Here is an 18,715-nt window from a genome sequence, read left to right as displayed (position 1 = left end):
CACAAGTATCAATAGCTGAATCGATTAAGCGGAAAAAAAGGATATCACAGATTGAAGATCAACTTAATGAAATAAAGTGTGAAGACAAGATTAGAGAAAAAAGAATGAAAAGAAATGAACAAAGCCTCCAAGAAATATGGGACTACGAGAAAAGATCAAACCTAAGTGTGATTGGTGTACCTGAAAGTGACAGAATGGAACCAAGTTGGAAAACACTCTTCAGGATATTATCCAGGAGAACTTCCCCAACCTAGCAAGGCAGGCCAACATTCAAATTCAGGAAATACAGAGAACACCACAAAGATACTCCTCGAGAAGAGCAACCCCAAGACACAAAACTGTCACATTCACCAAGGTTGAAATGAAGGAAAACAATGTTAAAGGCAGCTAGAGAGAAAGGTCGGATCACCCATGAAGGGGAGTCCATCAGACTAACAGCAGATCTCTTGCAGAAACCCTACAAGTCAGAAGAGGGTGGGGGCCAATATTGAACATTCTTAAAGAAAAGAATTTTCAACCCAGAATTTCATATTCAGCCAAATAAAGCTTCACAAGCAAAGGAGAAATAAAATTCTGTACAAACAATCAACTGCTATGAGATTTTGTCACCACCAGGCCTGCCTCACAGGAGCTCCTAAAGGAAGCACTAAACATGGAAAGGAAAAACCAGTACCAGCCACTGCAAAAACATACGAAATGGCAAACACCATTGACACTATGAAGAAACTGCATCAACTAATGGGCAAAATAACCAGCTGGCATCATAATGACAGGATCAAAGTCACACACAACAATATTAACCTTAAATGTAAATGGGCTAAATGCCCCCCATGAAAAGAGACAGACTGGCAAATTGGATAAAGAGTCAAGACCTGCTGGTGTGCTGTATTCAGGAGACCCATCTCACATGCAAAGACACGCATAGGCTCAAAATAAAGGATGGAAGAATATTTACCAAGCAAATGGAAACCAAAAAAAAAAAAAAAAAAAAAAGCAGGCATCGCAATCCTAGTCTCTGATAAAACAGACTTCAAACCAACAAAGACCAAACGGGATAAAGAAGGGTATTACATAATGGTAAACGGATCAATGCAACAAGAAAAGCTAACTATCCTAGATATATATGCACCCAATACAGGAGCACCCAGTTTCATAAAGCAACAGACTTACAAAGAGACTTAGACTCCCACACGACAATAGTGGGAGACTTTAACACCCCACTGTCAATATTAGACAGACCAATGACACAGAAAATTAACAAGGATATTCAGGTCTTGAACTTAGCTGTGGACCAAGCAGACCTAACAGATATCTACAGAACTCTCCACCCCAAGTCAACAGAATATACATTCTTCTCAGCACCATACCACACTTATTCTAAAACTGACCACATAATTGGCAGTAAATGCAAAAGAACAGCAAATGCAAAAGAACAGAAATCGTAACAAACAGTTTCTCAAACCACACTGCAATCAAACTAGAACTCAGGATTAAGAAACTCACTAAAAACAGCACAACTACATGGAAACTGAACAACCTGCTCTGGAATGTCCATTGGGTAAATAACGAAATAAAGGTAGAAATCAATACGTTCCTTGAAACTAATGAGAACAAAGACGCAACATACCAGAATCTCTGGGCCACAGCCAAACAGTGTTTAGAGGAAAATTTATAGCACTAAATGCCCCAGGAGAAAGCAGGAAAGATCTAAAATCGACACTCTAACATCACAATTAAAAGAACTAGAGAAGCAAGAGCAAACAAATTCAAAAGCTAGCGGAAGACAAGAAAGAACTAAGATCAGAGCAGAACTGAAGGAGACAGACACACGAAAAATGCTTCAAAAAACAATCAATGAGCCCAAGAGCTGGTTTTTTTCTGAAAAGATCAACAAGATAGACAGAGGACTAGCCAGACTAATACAGAAGAAAAGAGGAGAATTAAATAGACACAATAAAAAATGATAAAGGGGATATCACCACAGATCCCACAGAAATACAAACTACCACCAGAGAACACTATAAACAACTCTACACAAACTAGAAAATCTAGAAGAAATGGATAAATTCCTAGACACATCCACCCTCCCAAGACTAAACCAAGCAGTCAAATCCCTGAATAGACCAATAACAAGTTCTGAAACGGAGGCAGCAATTAATAGCCTACCAAAGAAAAAAAGCCCAGGACCAGATGGCTTCACAGCCAAATTCTACCAGAGGTACAATTCTACCAGAGGTACAAATTCTACTATAGGTACAGAGGAGCTGGTACCATTCCTTCTGAAACTATTCCCCACAACAGAAAAAGAGGGAGTCCTCCCTAACTCATTTTACGAGGCCAGCATGATCCTAACACCAAAACTTGTCAGAGACACAACAAGAAAAGAAAATTTCAGGTCAATACGCCTGATGAACATCAATGTGAAAATCCTCAATAAAATACTGTGAAACCGAATCCAGCAGCACATCAAAAAGCTTATCCACCACTATCAAGTTGGCTTCATCCCTGGGATGCAAGGCTGGTTCAACATACACAAATCAATAAACATCAGCCATCACATAAACAGAACCAATGACAAAAACCATATAATTATCTCAATAGATGCAGAAAAGGCCTTCAACAAAATTTAACACCCCTTCATGCTAAAAACTCTCAATAAACTAGGCATCAATGGAACGTATCTCAAAATAATAAGAGCTATTTATGACAAAAACACAGCCAATATCATACTGAATGGACAAAAGCTCGAAGCATTCCCATTGAAAACCAGCACAAGACAAGGATACCCTCTCTCACCACTCCTGTTCAAGACAGTATTGGAAGTTCTGGCCAGGACAATCAGGCAAGAGAAAGAAATAAAGGGTATTCAAATAGGAAGAGAGAAAGTCAAATTATCTCTGTTTGCAAATGACATGATTGTATATTTAGAAAACCCCATCATCTCAGCCCAAAATCTCCTTAAGCTGATAAGCAACTTCAGCAAAGTCTCAGGTTACAAAATCAATGTGCAAAAATCACAAGCATTCCTAGACACCAGTAATAGACAAACAGAGAGCCAAATCATGAGTAAACGCACATTCACAATTGCTACAAAGAGAATAAAATACCTAGGAATACAACTTACAAGGGATGTGAAGGACCTCTTTAAGGAGAACTACAAACTAATGCTCAAGAAAATAAGAGAAGATACAAATAAGTGGAAAAACATTCCATGCTCAAGGATAGGAAGAATCAATGTTGTGAAAATGGCCATACTATCCAAAGTAATTTATAGATTCAATGCTGTGCCCATCAACCTACCACTGACTTTCTTCACAGAATTAGAAAAAACTACTTTAAATTTCATATGGAAGTAAAAAGAGCCCATATAGCCAAGACAATCCTAAACAAAAAGATGAAAGCTGGAGGCATCACGCTACCTGACTTCAAATCATATTACAAAGTTACAGTAACCAAAACAGCATGTTACTGGTACCAAAACAGATATATAGACCAACGGAACAGAACAGAAGCCTCAGAAGTAACGCCATACATCTACATCCATCTGATCTTTGAAAACTCTGACAAAAACAAGCAATAGGGAAAGGATTCCCTATTTAATAAATGGTGCTAGGAAAACTGGCTAGTCATATGCAGAAAGCTGAAACTGGATCTCTTCCTTACACCTTATACAAAAATTAATTCAAGATGGATTAAAGACTTAAATGTAAGACCTAAAAACCATAAAAACCCTAGAAGAAAACCTAGGCAATACCATCCAGGACATAGGCATGGGCAAGGACTTCATGACTAAAACACCAAAAGCAATGGCAACAAAAGCCAAAATTGACAAATGGGATCTAATTAAATTAAAGGGCTTCTATACAGGAAAAGAAACTACCATCAGCATGAACTGAGGCAACCTACAGAATGGGAGAAAATTTTTGCAATCTCTCCATCTGACAAAGGGCTAATATCCAGAATCTACAAAGAACTTAAACAAACTTACAAGAAAAAAAAAACAACCCCATCAAAAAGTAGGTGAAGGATATGAGCAGACACTTCTCAAAAGAAGACATTTATGCAGTCAACAAACATGAAAAAAAGCTCACCATCACTGGTCATTAGAGAAATGCATATCAAACTACAAGGAGATACCATCTCACGCCAATTAGAATGGCAATCATTAAAAAGTCAGGAAACAACAGATGTTGGAGAGGATGTGGAGAAATAGGAATGCTTTTACACCATTGGTGGGAGTGTAAATTAGTTCAACCATTGTGGAAGACAGTGAGGTGATTCCTCACGGATCTAAACCAGAAATACCATTTGACCCAGTAATCTCATTACTGAGTACATACCCAAAAGATGATAAATCATTCTACTGTAAAGACACATGCACACGTATGTTGACTGCAGCACTGTTCAAAATAGCAAAGACTTGGTACCAACCCAAAAGGCCATCGATGATAGACTGGATAAAGAAAATGTGGCACGTATACACCATGGAATACTATGCAACCATATAAAACGATGAGTTCATGTCCTTTACAGGGACATGGATAAAGCCAGAAACCATCATTCTCAGGAAAATAACACAAGAACAGAAAACCAAACACCGCATGTTCTCACACATGGACACAGGGAGGGGAACATCACACACCAGGGACTATCAGGGGGTTGGGGGCTAGGGGAGGGATAGCATTAGGAGAAATACCTAATGTAGATGACAGATTGATGGGTGCAGCAAACCACCATGGTACATGTATACCTATGTAACAAACCTGCGCATTCTGCACATGTATACAAGTACTTAAAGTATAAAAAATAAAAAATGAAAAAAAAGTGGTATATAACTGCTGGGACATACACATGTGCTATTGTTGTTTGGTTTTAAAAAAGTGTACTTTAATATTTCTTTTATCTCCAAAAGCTGTTATCAATTTATCAGTTTATCTTAAAATGGATACAATCTTTAGAGGAGAAAAGATATATAAACATAAAAAACATGGAAGACTAAAATGCATCTCCAGTGACAAAACTGCTCAAAGTTGGAATTTAACTCAATCACTTCAGTCAGGAAATACACAGACAAGCAACATATATTTTTCCCCTCCATTGTAAGGTCCACACCCTGGAACTTATTATTAAAATAAAACACTAATTTAGAAATGTTATTAGGTTGGTGCAAAGGTAATTGTGTTGTTTGCCATTTTTTTAATGTCCAAAAACCGCAATTACTTTTGCACCAAACTATACAATCAAAAATCCTAAAGTAATCATATGAACTCTTTTTTTGTTTTTTTCTTGAGACAGGTTCTTGCTTTGTCTCACAGGCTGGAGTGCAGTGGCATGACCATGGTTCACTGAAGCCTTGGCCTCCTAGGCTCAAGCGATCCTCCCACCTCAGCCACTTGAGTATATGGGACTATAGGTGTGCACCAACATGCCCAGCTAGTATTTTTTATTTTTTGTAGAGACAGGGTCTCGCTATGTTACCAGGGTTAGTCTTGAACTCCTAGGCCCAAGCAATCCACCCGCCTCAGCCTCCCAAAGCGCTGGGATTACAGGCATGAGCCACCATGCTTGGCCCAAACTTCCTATAATTGTCAATTTTTACTTATTTTGTATTAATTCCTTAATCTTTTCTAAAAAGTTGGTCTTTTTAGGGGGATGAAGAGTAGTGAGAAAGTCCTTATTCTTTTTACATTTTCATTTTGAAATAATTTCAAACTTATAAAAAGTGATAAAATACAGAGTGGTATAAATAATACCAGCTTCCCCCACTGCTGCTCCTGCTCCTATTGCTACTATTACTAAGAGCAAACATTTATTCAGAGGTTTATTATTTTCCAGGCACTGTAATAAACAGAATATTGCATGATTCACATAATGTTCTAATGAAATTTAAATCTTAATTTCTTGAGTAAACTGAAGTACCAAAGGTTCAGTAACATGCTCAAGGTCACAGCTAGTAAATAGCAGAGCAGGAATTTCAACCAAAAGACTGCCTGATTTCAAAGCTTGTGTTCTTACCCACTAAGCTATCCTACCTAATTTAAGCACTTATTTACTGTCTTACCTTATGATTTTATTCCAAGTATAGGTCTTAAATCCTATTTTAAATTATTTAAAATATTTTATATAATAAAGATTTTACTCAAGAGGCAAAAATACTTTCAGAACATATCCTATTTAATATTTTTATCATTATTCCAAGTAAATGACATTTTCTCTCAGAACGAAACATTTCCTTCTAAAGATAACAAAAAGCTTGTGACTTGTCTCAGGCAAACTTTTCTTAATGTACCATTTTAAAATTTTTTTTTCTTCCTTTCAAGCATCTGTTGAATTATAATCAACATGTCAAGACAGGAGTTTATATGTAGATATTCCTATCAATAGTGATAAACATGCTGAGGAGAACTTAATAAAATTTTCTAGTTTTAAAACACACATACAAATCTAAATTTATTTTCTTTTATTACAAACAAAGTAAGAAAACATACCTAAAAAGAAACCCAGTGCAGTGGTCTGCTTACTTACCTTGCGAGCAAAATCCCCTTTTCCTTTACTATAGGCTTTGTTCTCAAGGAAATCATACACATAGTGAGCTAAAGCTGGGGATGCCTTCATCATTTCAGGAGCTAACAGTAACTAACAGGAAAAAAAAAAAAGAGAGATTATCTTAAACTGACAGGATGCTAGAAATTAACTATTGTTTATAACTTTAGCTCATAAATTTTAAGAATGTATAGTAAAAAATATCAATTTATATTTTTAAAAACCCAATTATACAGTTAAGATAAAGTCACCAATAATTTTATGACAATTAACAGTTAGGTATACATATTCTTCACATCAGCTATTTTGACTTTAAGTGTACTAATATGAAAGCTGTCCGAATATATTTACTATTTTATTTTCAGATCTTATAGCTTATACTAAGAAGATCCACATTAGAAAAGTGTTACGTTATTTGCATAGTAATTCTAGAGTTAACATTAAATAATCTGGGCAAGGTAGCTCATGCCTGTAATGCCAGCACTTTTGGAGACTGAGGTGGGAAAATTGCTCGAGCCAGGAATACAAGACCAGCCTGGGCAACAAAGTAAGAGCCCATCTCTACCAAAAAATTAAAAAAATTAGCCAGGCACAGTGGCATGCACCTGTAGTCCTAGCTACTTAGCAGGCTGAGGCGGGAGGATCCCTTGAGCCCAGGAGTTCAAAGTTGCAGTGAGCTATTATGGCACCACTGCATTCCAGCCTAGGTGACACAGCAAGACCCTGTCTCAAAACAAACAAAACATTAAATAAAAATGGTATGAAATAAAGTACATAAAATAATCCAAACAAAAACATTCAAGTGTTATACGGAAGCCCCAAACAAAATATTGCTTTCACAACTGGAATGTAACAACATTCTAGCTTGGTCCCTTCAATGGAACAAGTTTTGACATACTGAGTTCATTAGCTAAGAAGTACACAATACAGCAACATCTAAAAGATACATTTATGATAAAAGATTTGGAAAAAGGTAATTTTTCTTAAGAATCTTGTAAATAAATGATACAGACATTTAGCACTTTAAACAAAAAATTCAAATGTTTGAGCCAGGAGAAGACAGGCATGTGCATTTATCTAAACACAAACAAGCAAAATTCCTAACACGGAGTGTCTAAAAACTTCTAAGTTAATCAATACACGCAGAAATAATGTTTACAAATTACTAAGCAGACTGCATGTCACATTTGACATGCTGCACAAAAGTGGTGGCTATCCTGCGATTACAGTAAAAACACTCTGTGTGCTATATTAAATGAAAAACGTTCTATACCTGTGTGCTATATTAAATGAAAATCTGTAGATTATAGTAAGCATGAGCTTACCTGCAAATATGCATTTAGATCCTTTTTTCTCTTTTCTAAAAAATCTCTATCCATATTATTAAAAGTCTTTTTTCCAGGAAGCTTCAATATGCTTGATAGACTTTCAAACTGTAAGACAAAATACATTCAATAGCACTTTTTATAAAGACAAAAGGTTTCCCCAAGTGATGATTTCTCTACATATTAAAAACATCTTCAGGCCAGGTGCGGTGGCTCATGCCTGTAATCCCAGCACTTTGGGAAGCTGAGGCAGGCGGATCACCTGAGGTCGGGAGTTTGAGACCAGCCTGACCAACACGGAGAAACCCCGTCTCTATTAAAAATACAAAATTAGCTGGGCGTGGTGCACACGCCTGTAATCCCAGTTACTTGGGAGGCTCAGGGAGGAGAATAGCTTGAACCCAGAAGGTAGAGGTTACGATGAGATGAAAGTGCGCCATTGCACTCCAGTCTGGGCAACAAGAGCGAAACTCCATCTCAAACAACAATAACAAAACCATCTTCAACAGATAATTTTGCAATATATTACGTGAAAATCAGAAAATAAAAAAATTGTCCAAATATACTCAAAACACGTTCTAATATTATTTATTTAAAAAGTATCTTAAATCAAGAATGACAAATTTGCATAAATGATGAAGATGGATTTTGACCATGTGGGATTTCATTTCATATTCTCCCTAACGTTGAGATTGTTCAAAATTTTTATAATAAAAGGTTTTAAAAAATATTTTCCTTAATAAGTCTTTGACCTGTGAATAAAGTACTAGCAAATAAAATGACAATTTTCAAAATACAGATAGTAGCTATATTATAACCCTGTGTATATACAATTATAATAAATATTGATACCTTTGTCCCATCAACCACATTAAACATAAACTCAGAGATTACACTAACCAAAAAAAATTAGTAACAGTCAGCATATACTTTATCTTTGTAAAATCACAAACACAAAGTAAATGTGTATACTATAAGTCTAGCACTTATGGACTTAACATTTGGATGCACCTTCAAAGGTCCATCATCGTAATCTGTAATGCCTTGCTAAAACATAGATTTTTTTTAACCATACTAGCTGCTAAAATAGTTTAACAGCAAAGTCATTTAACTAGTGACTGTACCTGACCAACAGCCTAGTACTGAAATTCAAACAGGCCTCACCACTTTTCCCATGTGATACATATCCTAAAGTGAAACAAACTTTTTTAAACAATTATTTGTTCAAAAGAAGAACATTTCTGTAAAGAAAACTAATTCTTGGTGCAGAGATTAAAGAGAAATGAAAAGGATTAGGATAATTTCCATCGCCAAACTGGAAGATTCTGAGACATTATTAAAAGAAGGACAAATCTGACAGCTGCTTAGAGCTAAAATGTGAACAAGTTCATTATATGTTACACATGAAAGGCAAAAGTAGTTTTTTACTCCAGTATTGGGAGGAAAACCAAAAATGGGTACAGGTAATTTATAGAGAAAACATCATACTATAGCAATATTCTCAAATGTGGTGATTCACAGAAGTATTAGAAATGGGATCCTCACTGAGTATCACATGTCAAAAAAAATTTTTTGGAAGCAAATTTACTTTTTCAAGGTGTCCTAAAAGATATTTCCTGCAATATGACCTATCCACATTAAACTACTGATTCAATTTTAGAAAATACATATTTTTTCTGGCATTACCAAGTCTTCTGTGCTTGTACTGTATTTCCTCAAATTCATGTTGAAGCCCTAACTTTCAGTGCCTCAGATTGTGACTGAATTCAGAGATAAAGCCCTTAAAGAGATGATTAAGTTTAAATGAGCCCCTTAGGGTGGGCCCCAACCCAACCAACCGGACTGGTATCCTATCAGAAAAGGAAATTTGGACCCACTAGGAGACAACAGGAATGCATCACAGAGGGAAATGGCCACATAGGGACATGGCAAGAACCCTGCCATCTACAAGCCAAGAAGCAAGGCCTCACGACAAACCAAACTTGTCAATACCTTGATCTTTGATTTCTAGTTTCTGGAACTGTCAGAAAATAAATTTCTGTTATTTGGGCCACCCAGTTGGCGGTATTTTATTAGGGCAGCCCTACCAAACTAATATACCAAGGCAATATGACAGTATCCATTAAAACAACAATTTATTTCAGAAACTTTAAAATATTTTAAACCTTACTAATAAAAAGAAAAAAAAAAACTACAAAAACAGTTGTTTTCTTAAAGCCTAAATTACCAAAACAAACTCCGTTGTAAGTTGTCTGTCTGGAACAGAAACATAAATCACTAACACTTTTCTCGAACTATAAAAGCAAGGGAGAAAATGTGAAAATTTACACTCTGTATTAACTCATCATAAACTTGCTATTTAAAATATTATTTTAAAGTACGAACAAAACAATTGCCCATTCCCTGAAAAGTAATGTAATTCCCTCTGCCAAAAATTCATGAAAATATTTTTAAAGGCATTTAAAAGAAATTAGAAATTCAGCAAAAAACAACTAAAATAAATTATAACAGAGGATGTCAATGTTTACAAATAATTCAAATACTACACATAAATCGTAGACATTCTAAAATCAAAGATCTTACTTTTCTACATTAAACACACCAAGTTTAGATACCCAATACACTCCTGGAAAATTTAAAGAACAGACTTAAAATTTTGTATTAAAGCAATTCAAAATTTGTTTAATAAGGTGCATATTTTTACTCAGTTATCTTAATGAATACTTAATATTATCATTTAAATCATTAGTAGTTTATCTGTACCCATATAGATTTCACCAAATAAAACAGAAATGCACAGTAACTACTACACTATAAGCTCTTAGAGGCAAGGACTTGGTCTGTCTTGTTCCCTTATATGTTGCTAACACCAAGAAAAGTACCAGACACATAGGAAAAGCTTAATAAATATTTGTTAAATCAATGAATGAGCAGCTCAGGCCGTTTCCAAAATCATGACATTTAACATTTTAATTAGTTTCTTTTAATTCTTATAAGTCTCCATAAAACAACAAATAAGAATATTAAAATCTTTAAAGAAAATAAATGATAGCTCATACATTTAGCTTGGATTTTCATTTATTTATTTATTTATTTATTTATTTATTTACGGAACAGGGTCTCACTCTGTCATTTATTTATTTATGGAACAGGGTCTCACTCTGTCACCCAGGCTGGAGTGCTGTGGTAGGATCTCAGCTCACTGCAATCTCCACCTCCCAGGCTCAAGTGATCCTCCCACCTCAGCCTCCTGAGTAGCTGGGACTACAGGCAGGCACCACCACGCCCAGCTAATTTTTTGTATTTTTTGTAGACAGAAGGTTTCGCCATGTTGCCCAGGCTGGTCTCAAACTCCTGACCTCAAGCAATCTGCCCACCTCAGCCTCCCAAAGTGCTGGAATTATAGGTGTGAGGCACCAAGCTTGGTCTTGGAAAAAATGTTGTATCACGAAATGATATAAACAAAATGAAACTTGTTTTAAAACAATTTTACTTTAAGTGCTCTATGTAGTTACCATTTGTTCATGTTAACAGGCTGTACTGTGACCAACTGCTGAATTACAAGTCATTACATTTTTCTTCCATTATTTTATAAGGGATTTGTTTTTAAAATATAGATAAGGCTGAGCTAAAAGGCAAACACCCTAAGTCTTATTTACAGATACTTAATATTTTACTAAAACCTAATTTTCATTTAAAAGAAGAGTTTTTAATCTCTTAAGTTCTGTGAACAATCTAAACACTTAGATATATCACTACTGTGACTTTATAAGAAACACACGCACACACACCCCCACACCCACACACACAAACACAAAAAAGGAAACACCAAGTCAAAACACGTCCATTTCACTTGCATGAGCTGTTTGAAAAAGAAATTGTGCTGTATCAATGTCATATAATTTCTGGTGCTGAATTGAAAAGGGAAATTTCTGTATGAACTGTCCTCTTAAAAGTTTTCTTAAAAGGTATGTTCTTCATTTACATTTGTCAATATGTAAACATAATGCCTACAGTTCTAGTCTAGTTCTACATTTAAATCAGGGAATGATTATTCCTCTTAACTAGAAAGAAAATTACAACTATTTACACAATAAAAATTTCATATTAAACAATACTCTCATTAATTTGCAAGTAAATTCATTTGCAAATAAATAAAACTCTTACCAATTCAAACTACTTTTTAAATTATCATGTTTGGTTAAAGTGTAAGGATGGGAATAAAAAGATATATGAGCTATATGCTTTTAAAACAATATCAAACAGGTAATATTTTAAAAAGGTAAAGCAATTATTTCTTCAATGTGGGGCAGAAAGTTATTTCATCTCTGCAAACAAGTCAAGCTAAACATGAAGAAAGGTTATATTTGACTCCAGAACAGAAGAACAGGTACGTCTAAAGGTATTAATTTAATTTTCTTATTAATATAATTCAAAATAGTCCTTTTAATACAGGCTTCAGAAGTCAACATTAACCTGTTTTTCATCACTTTTAAGCTATTAATCTCTACCCACAAGATATTTTAATAAGATTATCATGGTGCCAACTATATATTTTCCACTATATTAAGTTGAAAAAGATATTTTCTGATTTCTAAAGTAGTGCAATGTCATTTCAAAGCTTTAGTTCACCCAATCAGATGTCACTTTTAACTATTATTGGTTTAATACCAGTTGTATACCTAAAAGCCCTGAATGAGTCAAAGACTTTTTAAGAATTAAAATAAATTTCATAGATCATTTATTCCAATTCATCAAAATTTTTTTTAAGTTGAGAAAATAAAATATTTAATTAAAAAATAGGACAGGGAAATAATTTCTTTAGATTTGTTATCTTTAAGAGTCCTTTTAAATTATTTCTATAAAACAAGAATTAAAAATAAAATTAAAAGAATTAAAAGTAAGAATTAAAAATATTATTTGGTTAATATTAAATTTATTTTAGGTTGTGATTCAAAATAATTTGAGTAATGAATCAAGGATTCATTTCACTGTTACACTGCTGGATGAAACTGCCATTTAAAATAACTTCTAGGTTTAAACTATGCCTTCAAAAACAAAAGCACAAAATGTCCTATAGCAATCCCCATTCCTACTTCAAAGTAAGCCCAAAAAACTTCGAAAAGCACAATACACACAAACAAATTTTAAAATCAGAAACATGTATTCACTTTAATTTTCCAAGGTATACCCTTGATAGTTTGTCACTAGTCCGTAATGGTTAGGACTGATGAAGCGTTCAACATCTGATTTATTTGTTAAATGCTCAGATTAATTCTAAGATTTATGGTGATTATACCAAAAATTCTTACCTTATTTTTTAAACGTATCAATATCTGAGCATCCTCAGATTTATAATCAAAATCAAATCAAGAAACAACATAAAGTACACAAGTTTTTAAAAATTCATTACCTGTTCAGTGATTCTCATGTGGAAGTCATGGAAGTCACTATAACGACGATAGGTTTTCCACATCTCCTCACTGTTCAGGTTGCGCCGGTGTACAGTGATGGCATATAATGCATATGTCTTGCCATGATCATTACAAACGCCTGCCACAGCATATGGGTCATAGTCAGCATATACTAGTCATTTAAAACAAAATGAAGAGGAACGAAAGACACAAAAAAGGAGGAAGATGAAGAAAACAAAAAAGATAATATGAAATGAAGAAGAATCTGAAATGATAGACTGAGACAGAAGGATGTCACCAAAGGATAGATTCCCATCCTCCATACTCACATCCATAAGGTATTACATATAATGGCTAAAATACAAAATAAACTAAGTTTAGTACGACACTATCAATCACAAAGTGGTACCCATTACAATTCTCTCTCTTCCAAAGAGCTTTCTGTTACTACATCACTACATCATTATATTACTACATCTAATGTTACCTCAGAGAGTAAAATTAGAATTTCTTAAATTTAATATAGAAAAAATAAACAAAATAATGTTTTGTCCTAGCCTTCACTCTTCAGTTGTGTTATAATTAAAATCTTTTCAACTAAACAGCAACAGCCACGGGGTAACATTTATCTTCTGGTAATTTTCTTTTTCTTTGATATGTTCAATAGTTCACAAGTGCAGTTTATTCTGGGGATTTTTTTTTTCAAAGCATTTTCGCATTAATTTGCCACATATCAAGTCAGGTAATCTCTAAAATCAAAGCCTGTTCCCATTTTGTGCTACTCTTAACTAAGGAGATGCACTTTAAATCATTTTCTCTAACTTGTCTTTCTGATGTTCCATTTCTTTATCTTTCTGCACTCTACAATTAGGTCTCCAAAAGTTAATACTGAGTCTCTTCTCATCTGTATCCGGCCTATTTCTTAATCTATCCTGTGACCTTTATTTCAATCACTGTATTTTTTTATCTGTAGAGTTCTATTTGGTTCTTTTTCATATTGTTTATTCTTGTCTTAGGATTTCTCTCTAGGAATATTTTTAACATACTTATGGCCAAATCTATTAAGACTGCCATCTCCAAGTTCACAGGATGCAAATTATCTGCTGGTTCTGTTGGCTTTCTCTTATTGTGGTTCATATTTCTTTCTGTTGCTATTAATTGCTTTCTGTAAGCTCATTTCCAGCTGGTTTTATTTCTCCCTGGGTGTTCTGAGTGCCCTTGGCTAGGGAAGCATTCACATTGAACAGTGTCAAGTGTCATCACTCTAACTGCTGGTTTCAGTGGTTCAGAAATAATTTTAATACTAACTCTCTGGCTTGAGATCTTGCAGTACATAATCACTTGAGGACAGCTAAATCCGGACATACTCATGATGGGATGCAAGCTGGGCTTTCGGTATTTTGTGGGTGACAGATACCATTTCCAATCATAATCTTGACATTTCTTGTTCTTTCTACTGATGGCAGGCTAAGTTTTCCTAGTTCCTCTTTGACATTGAGCTGCCCTTTGTGACTCTAGGCTTTATGTGAAGTACTTTGTTCCAGCTTCCCATGGCCTTGGCCCATCCTGCCTCCTCTAAATGTGAGGGAATGAAAATGCTATCAAAATCAAGATCCAGTCTTTATGCTACTATGAACCCCTTGCTTTAACACCCCTTCAATTCCCTGAATTTATTTTTCTTCATGGTATATGGCACCTGTAGTTTTTCCCCTTCAGCTATTCTTGTAATAATGTTTTCAGCCTTTCTATACGTGGAAGGCATGATTTCCCATAGCAGTTCAGACTACCACACTAACCAGAAGTCTAAAACTGATCTTGTAATAATGTATTACGTTGATTTGTAAGTGTGAATAAAAATGGTCAAGGTCTGGGGCTAATATTTTGCTACTTTGTATAGAACTGGGCAGAAGAAGTTCAGTATAGCTTTTTGGTAAATTACTAACATATAAGTTAGAACTCTATATTGGCAAGAGTAGTTGGACAGAAGCTCTTCCCGAACTTTCATAAAAATTTTTCTAAGATTTGCACTTTCTTTTCAAAATTGTCTTTGATTCCCTTTCCATCTATTATCACTGTTTCTGATTTGACAAAATATATGACTAGAAGTAGACTTTGGACATCTTGCTCTATAAGTAGCACTATCATTCACTGTTCACCTCGTCCACTTGTCTGTCTCTCAGAGACTTATGCAAATCAAACAGCACAACACATTTTAATCACGTTAGAGAACCACCATTTCTCAATGGAGTTAGCGTGGCAACAAGGGAATGGTTTTATCAGGTGTGTCCAAGATAGGTTTGGGAAAGGAAAATAGAAAGCAGAGGCCAATTAGGCAGCTAACCATAACCAATTAAAAATTAACAAGAGCAAGAATAGCAAGAAACAAAAAAGGAGAAGAGCTATAAGAAAGAATAATCAGAATTTGTCAAAAATCGATAGGCTTGGAAGATCACCCAGGGTGCATGCACGGTAGGAAAAATAATAAGGTAATTATAAAAAAAAAATGCAGAAGACATCAAGGTAATGTGACTTAAAGACAATGGGGTTACACATATTGGTTTTGTGAAGACGGTGATTTAGCTAGAACGGTTTGTTTTTGTTAGACCAATGTTACTCACAGCAGGTGATCTGCAAACTATTTGCTACTAATTTTTATTATGTAAAAAAAAGGCACCAGAATGTAAATCAACTTCATTACTAATCATATTGTTTAATTTAGCCAATACTTTTTAAAGCAAGATTTCTCGATGAATGAAGGAAGCAATACACATACTAGATCACCATTCTTGTGTGTGTACTGCTTCCTTTCAGTAGCACTGGACTAGTCTATAAGCTCCTACTTTCTGAAATAAAGATGCTAAAAGATCTAGAATCAAAGAGACTCTGAAGTCCAGTTAGTAAAATAAGTATTTAATGAACCAACAATCAAATATGTCTATCATGCATAATTACCAATGTAATTAATTAGCTCCATAACAACTCTATGAGTTATGTATTATTATTATTACTATCCCATCTTACAGATAAGGAAATTAAGGTACAAGGAAGTTAAGGAACTCACTCAGGTTCACCAGCAGCTTTTTTTTTTTTTTTTTTTTTTTTTAAAACTAGATCTTAATTTTGGATGGCTCACCCAACTATTAACGGCAGAGCTGGGGTTTGAGCCCAAGCAATTCAGTAAAAAGGTTATACTCTTAACCACTATACTATGCTGCTTCTTCAGTATTTACACGATTCTCAAGAAGAAATAATATATATATATTTTTTTGAGATGGAATCTCGCTTTGTTGCCAGGCTAAAGTGCAGTGGTGTGATCTCGGCTCACTGAAACCTCCGCCTCCTGGGTACAAGCGATTCTCCTGCCTCAGCCTCCCGAGTAGCTGGGACTACAGGCACGCATCACCATGCCCAGCTAATTTTTGTATTTTTAGGAGAGGCAGGGTTTCACCATGTTGGCCAGGAGGGTCTCGATATCTTGACCTCGTGATCCGCCTGCCTCAGCCTTCCAAAAGTTTTGGGATTACAGGCGTGAGCCACCAAGCCCAGCCTGAAATAATTTCTTAAAAATATACCTAGCACAGTGCTTCCATACATTTTAAGAAGCTAATAAATACTTGTTTTCTTCCAGAAATCTGGCAGGCAACAAATGTAAATTGAGACTTCAGTTCCAGTGAGAAGAAAATGGAAATGAAGACCTATTTTTAAAAGATACAAGTTAATGTCTTCTATACTATACTATACTATACTATACTATACTATACTATACTATAAAATCTCTTCAGTGTCTAAAATGTAACCATGAAATTGAATTGAGGTATATACCTCAGTATGTAATATGACAAACACACTTCTATATTCTAAGAACAGTGAGAGGTCAGATAAGAAAACTATCATTATTTAATACTCATTAGTGTTATCTAATAACTCAATGGCAATGATGAAAACTGGTTATTTTTCCTGGGTTTACTAACAATTCTACATGTACGCTGAATGATCACAAAGCTTTAGAGGTTTCTCACCTCATTCAAGCACTTCTTGAAGTTCTGCAAGTTTCTATACCGGAGGCTTCATTTAACCCAGTTACCTAGCCTGACTTTGCATGTATGAAAACCAATCCTGAACTAAGATCTCTCCAGAAAAGATTTAATGAGAATTATACAGACAATTATCAACTAGACTCAAGCACAAAGAGGAAAAGAATGGTTTCAGAGTTTATTAGAAATAGTAAAACACTTAGAACATAAGCATTTTCAAATGTTGATAGTCACAATCTTAGAGAGATCAAATACATAAGCAAATAAATACAATAGAATTTAATGAAGGACATGCTGCAGAAAAAAAGTAACAGAAATATGACTAGAGAACAAAAAAAGGTTAGTAAAAATTAAGTGTGGAAAATTATTTAGGGATACAATAATACATAGTTTTAATGCAGTAATTATACTTCAAACTCTCTTACCAGTGTCTGAAATGTAGGCATGAAGTTGTACTGAGTCATCAGAAGACACATTTGAAAGGTCATCTAAAGACTGAGAAAAAAAAAACCGGAAACAAATTTTTAAAATTTTGTAGGAAAAAAAGTATCAAAGAATTCTACATCATATATGCATTACAATTACTCATTTTCATGCATGTAAACTATATATTATTTGTATACCCTCCATCCCCTCCACACACAATAATCTTTTCCATTTAGGCTAACAGAAAAAAAGCAAAGATTAAGAAACAATAAAACAAAATAATTCAGTAATAAACTTATTAGATTAGTTCTCCCTTAATTGCTTGTCCATCTACTGTAACTTGCTACTTTTCAATTATGGTCCTTATATGGCAAGAAAATCTAGATAAAAATAAGTAGACATATTCTTACATTAACATTTATGTTGAAATATACTAGAACCAGCTCTGTATTTTTAGCTTAATACTTTTGTTAATATAGAAATAATTGTTATACTTAATTTAGATTCCTTATCTATAAAATGAGAATACTACCTAAGTCAGAGAATTATGTGAAGATTAAATAAGACATGTAAGACATTTAAAAAACTGCCTAATATAACAAACGTTAGCTATTATTCTGATTATTTATTAAATGAGGTAAATCCATAGACTATGATAGATTTTAAATGATCAGTTTTCAAAAACAATTCCACAAACATAAATGCCTATTGATTGACTCAAAACGAATCTTTTATAACTACGACCTTTGGGTCTAAACTTTAAAAATATTTTTGTCACATATACATATATCCACACATACATAAAAAGGAATATAATCATATAATTAAAGCAGACTGCAGAGTTAACATAGCAGCCTGAAACTGCTCTGCCTAGAAAAGACTGCTTCCAAGGTTGTTCCCTGGACGGAATCTGGGAACTTAAATTTAGGGAAGATTCCCAGCATTCTCCAACCAGTAAGAGTGGTTTACCATA

At 34.5% G+C, this 18,715-nt stretch overlaps 1 protein-coding gene across 17 annotated transcripts in view; it reads right to left on the bottom strand.

The window, feature by feature from the left end:
- SNX13 (sorting nexin 13) overlaps positions 1–18,715 on the bottom strand; it is a 181,696-nt gene that overhangs the window by 47,158 nt on the left and 115,823 nt on the right. For 9 of the 17 annotated variants that reach the window (XR_012432613.1, XM_074035382.1, XM_074035381.1 and 6 more), the window contains 4 exons: positions 17,742–17,811; positions 13,282–13,421; positions 7,869–7,976; positions 6,526–6,636 (listed from right to left, as the gene is read on the bottom strand). Coding sequence is in view for 15 of the 17 variants with exons in the window: in XM_074035382.1 (XP_073891483.1) it covers positions 6,526–6,636; positions 7,869–7,976; positions 13,282–13,421; positions 17,742–17,811 (429 nt within the window). In the remaining 2 variants the exon portion in view is untranslated. Of the gene's footprint in view, positions 1–6,525; positions 6,637–7,868; positions 7,977–13,281; positions 13,455–17,741; positions 17,812–18,715 lie in introns of all 17 variants that reach the window. The other 8 variants (XR_012432612.1, XM_065542244.2, XM_065542243.2 and 5 more) reach the window with 1 other exon arrangement.

This window comes from Macaca fascicularis, chromosome 3 (genome assembly GCF_037993035.2).
Source record: "Macaca fascicularis isolate 582-1 chromosome 3, T2T-MFA8v1.1".
In the NCBI taxonomy this organism is placed as follows: domain Eukaryota; kingdom Metazoa; phylum Chordata; class Mammalia; order Primates; family Cercopithecidae; genus Macaca; species Macaca fascicularis.
This window is presented reverse-complemented; position numbering and strand designations above follow the sequence as displayed.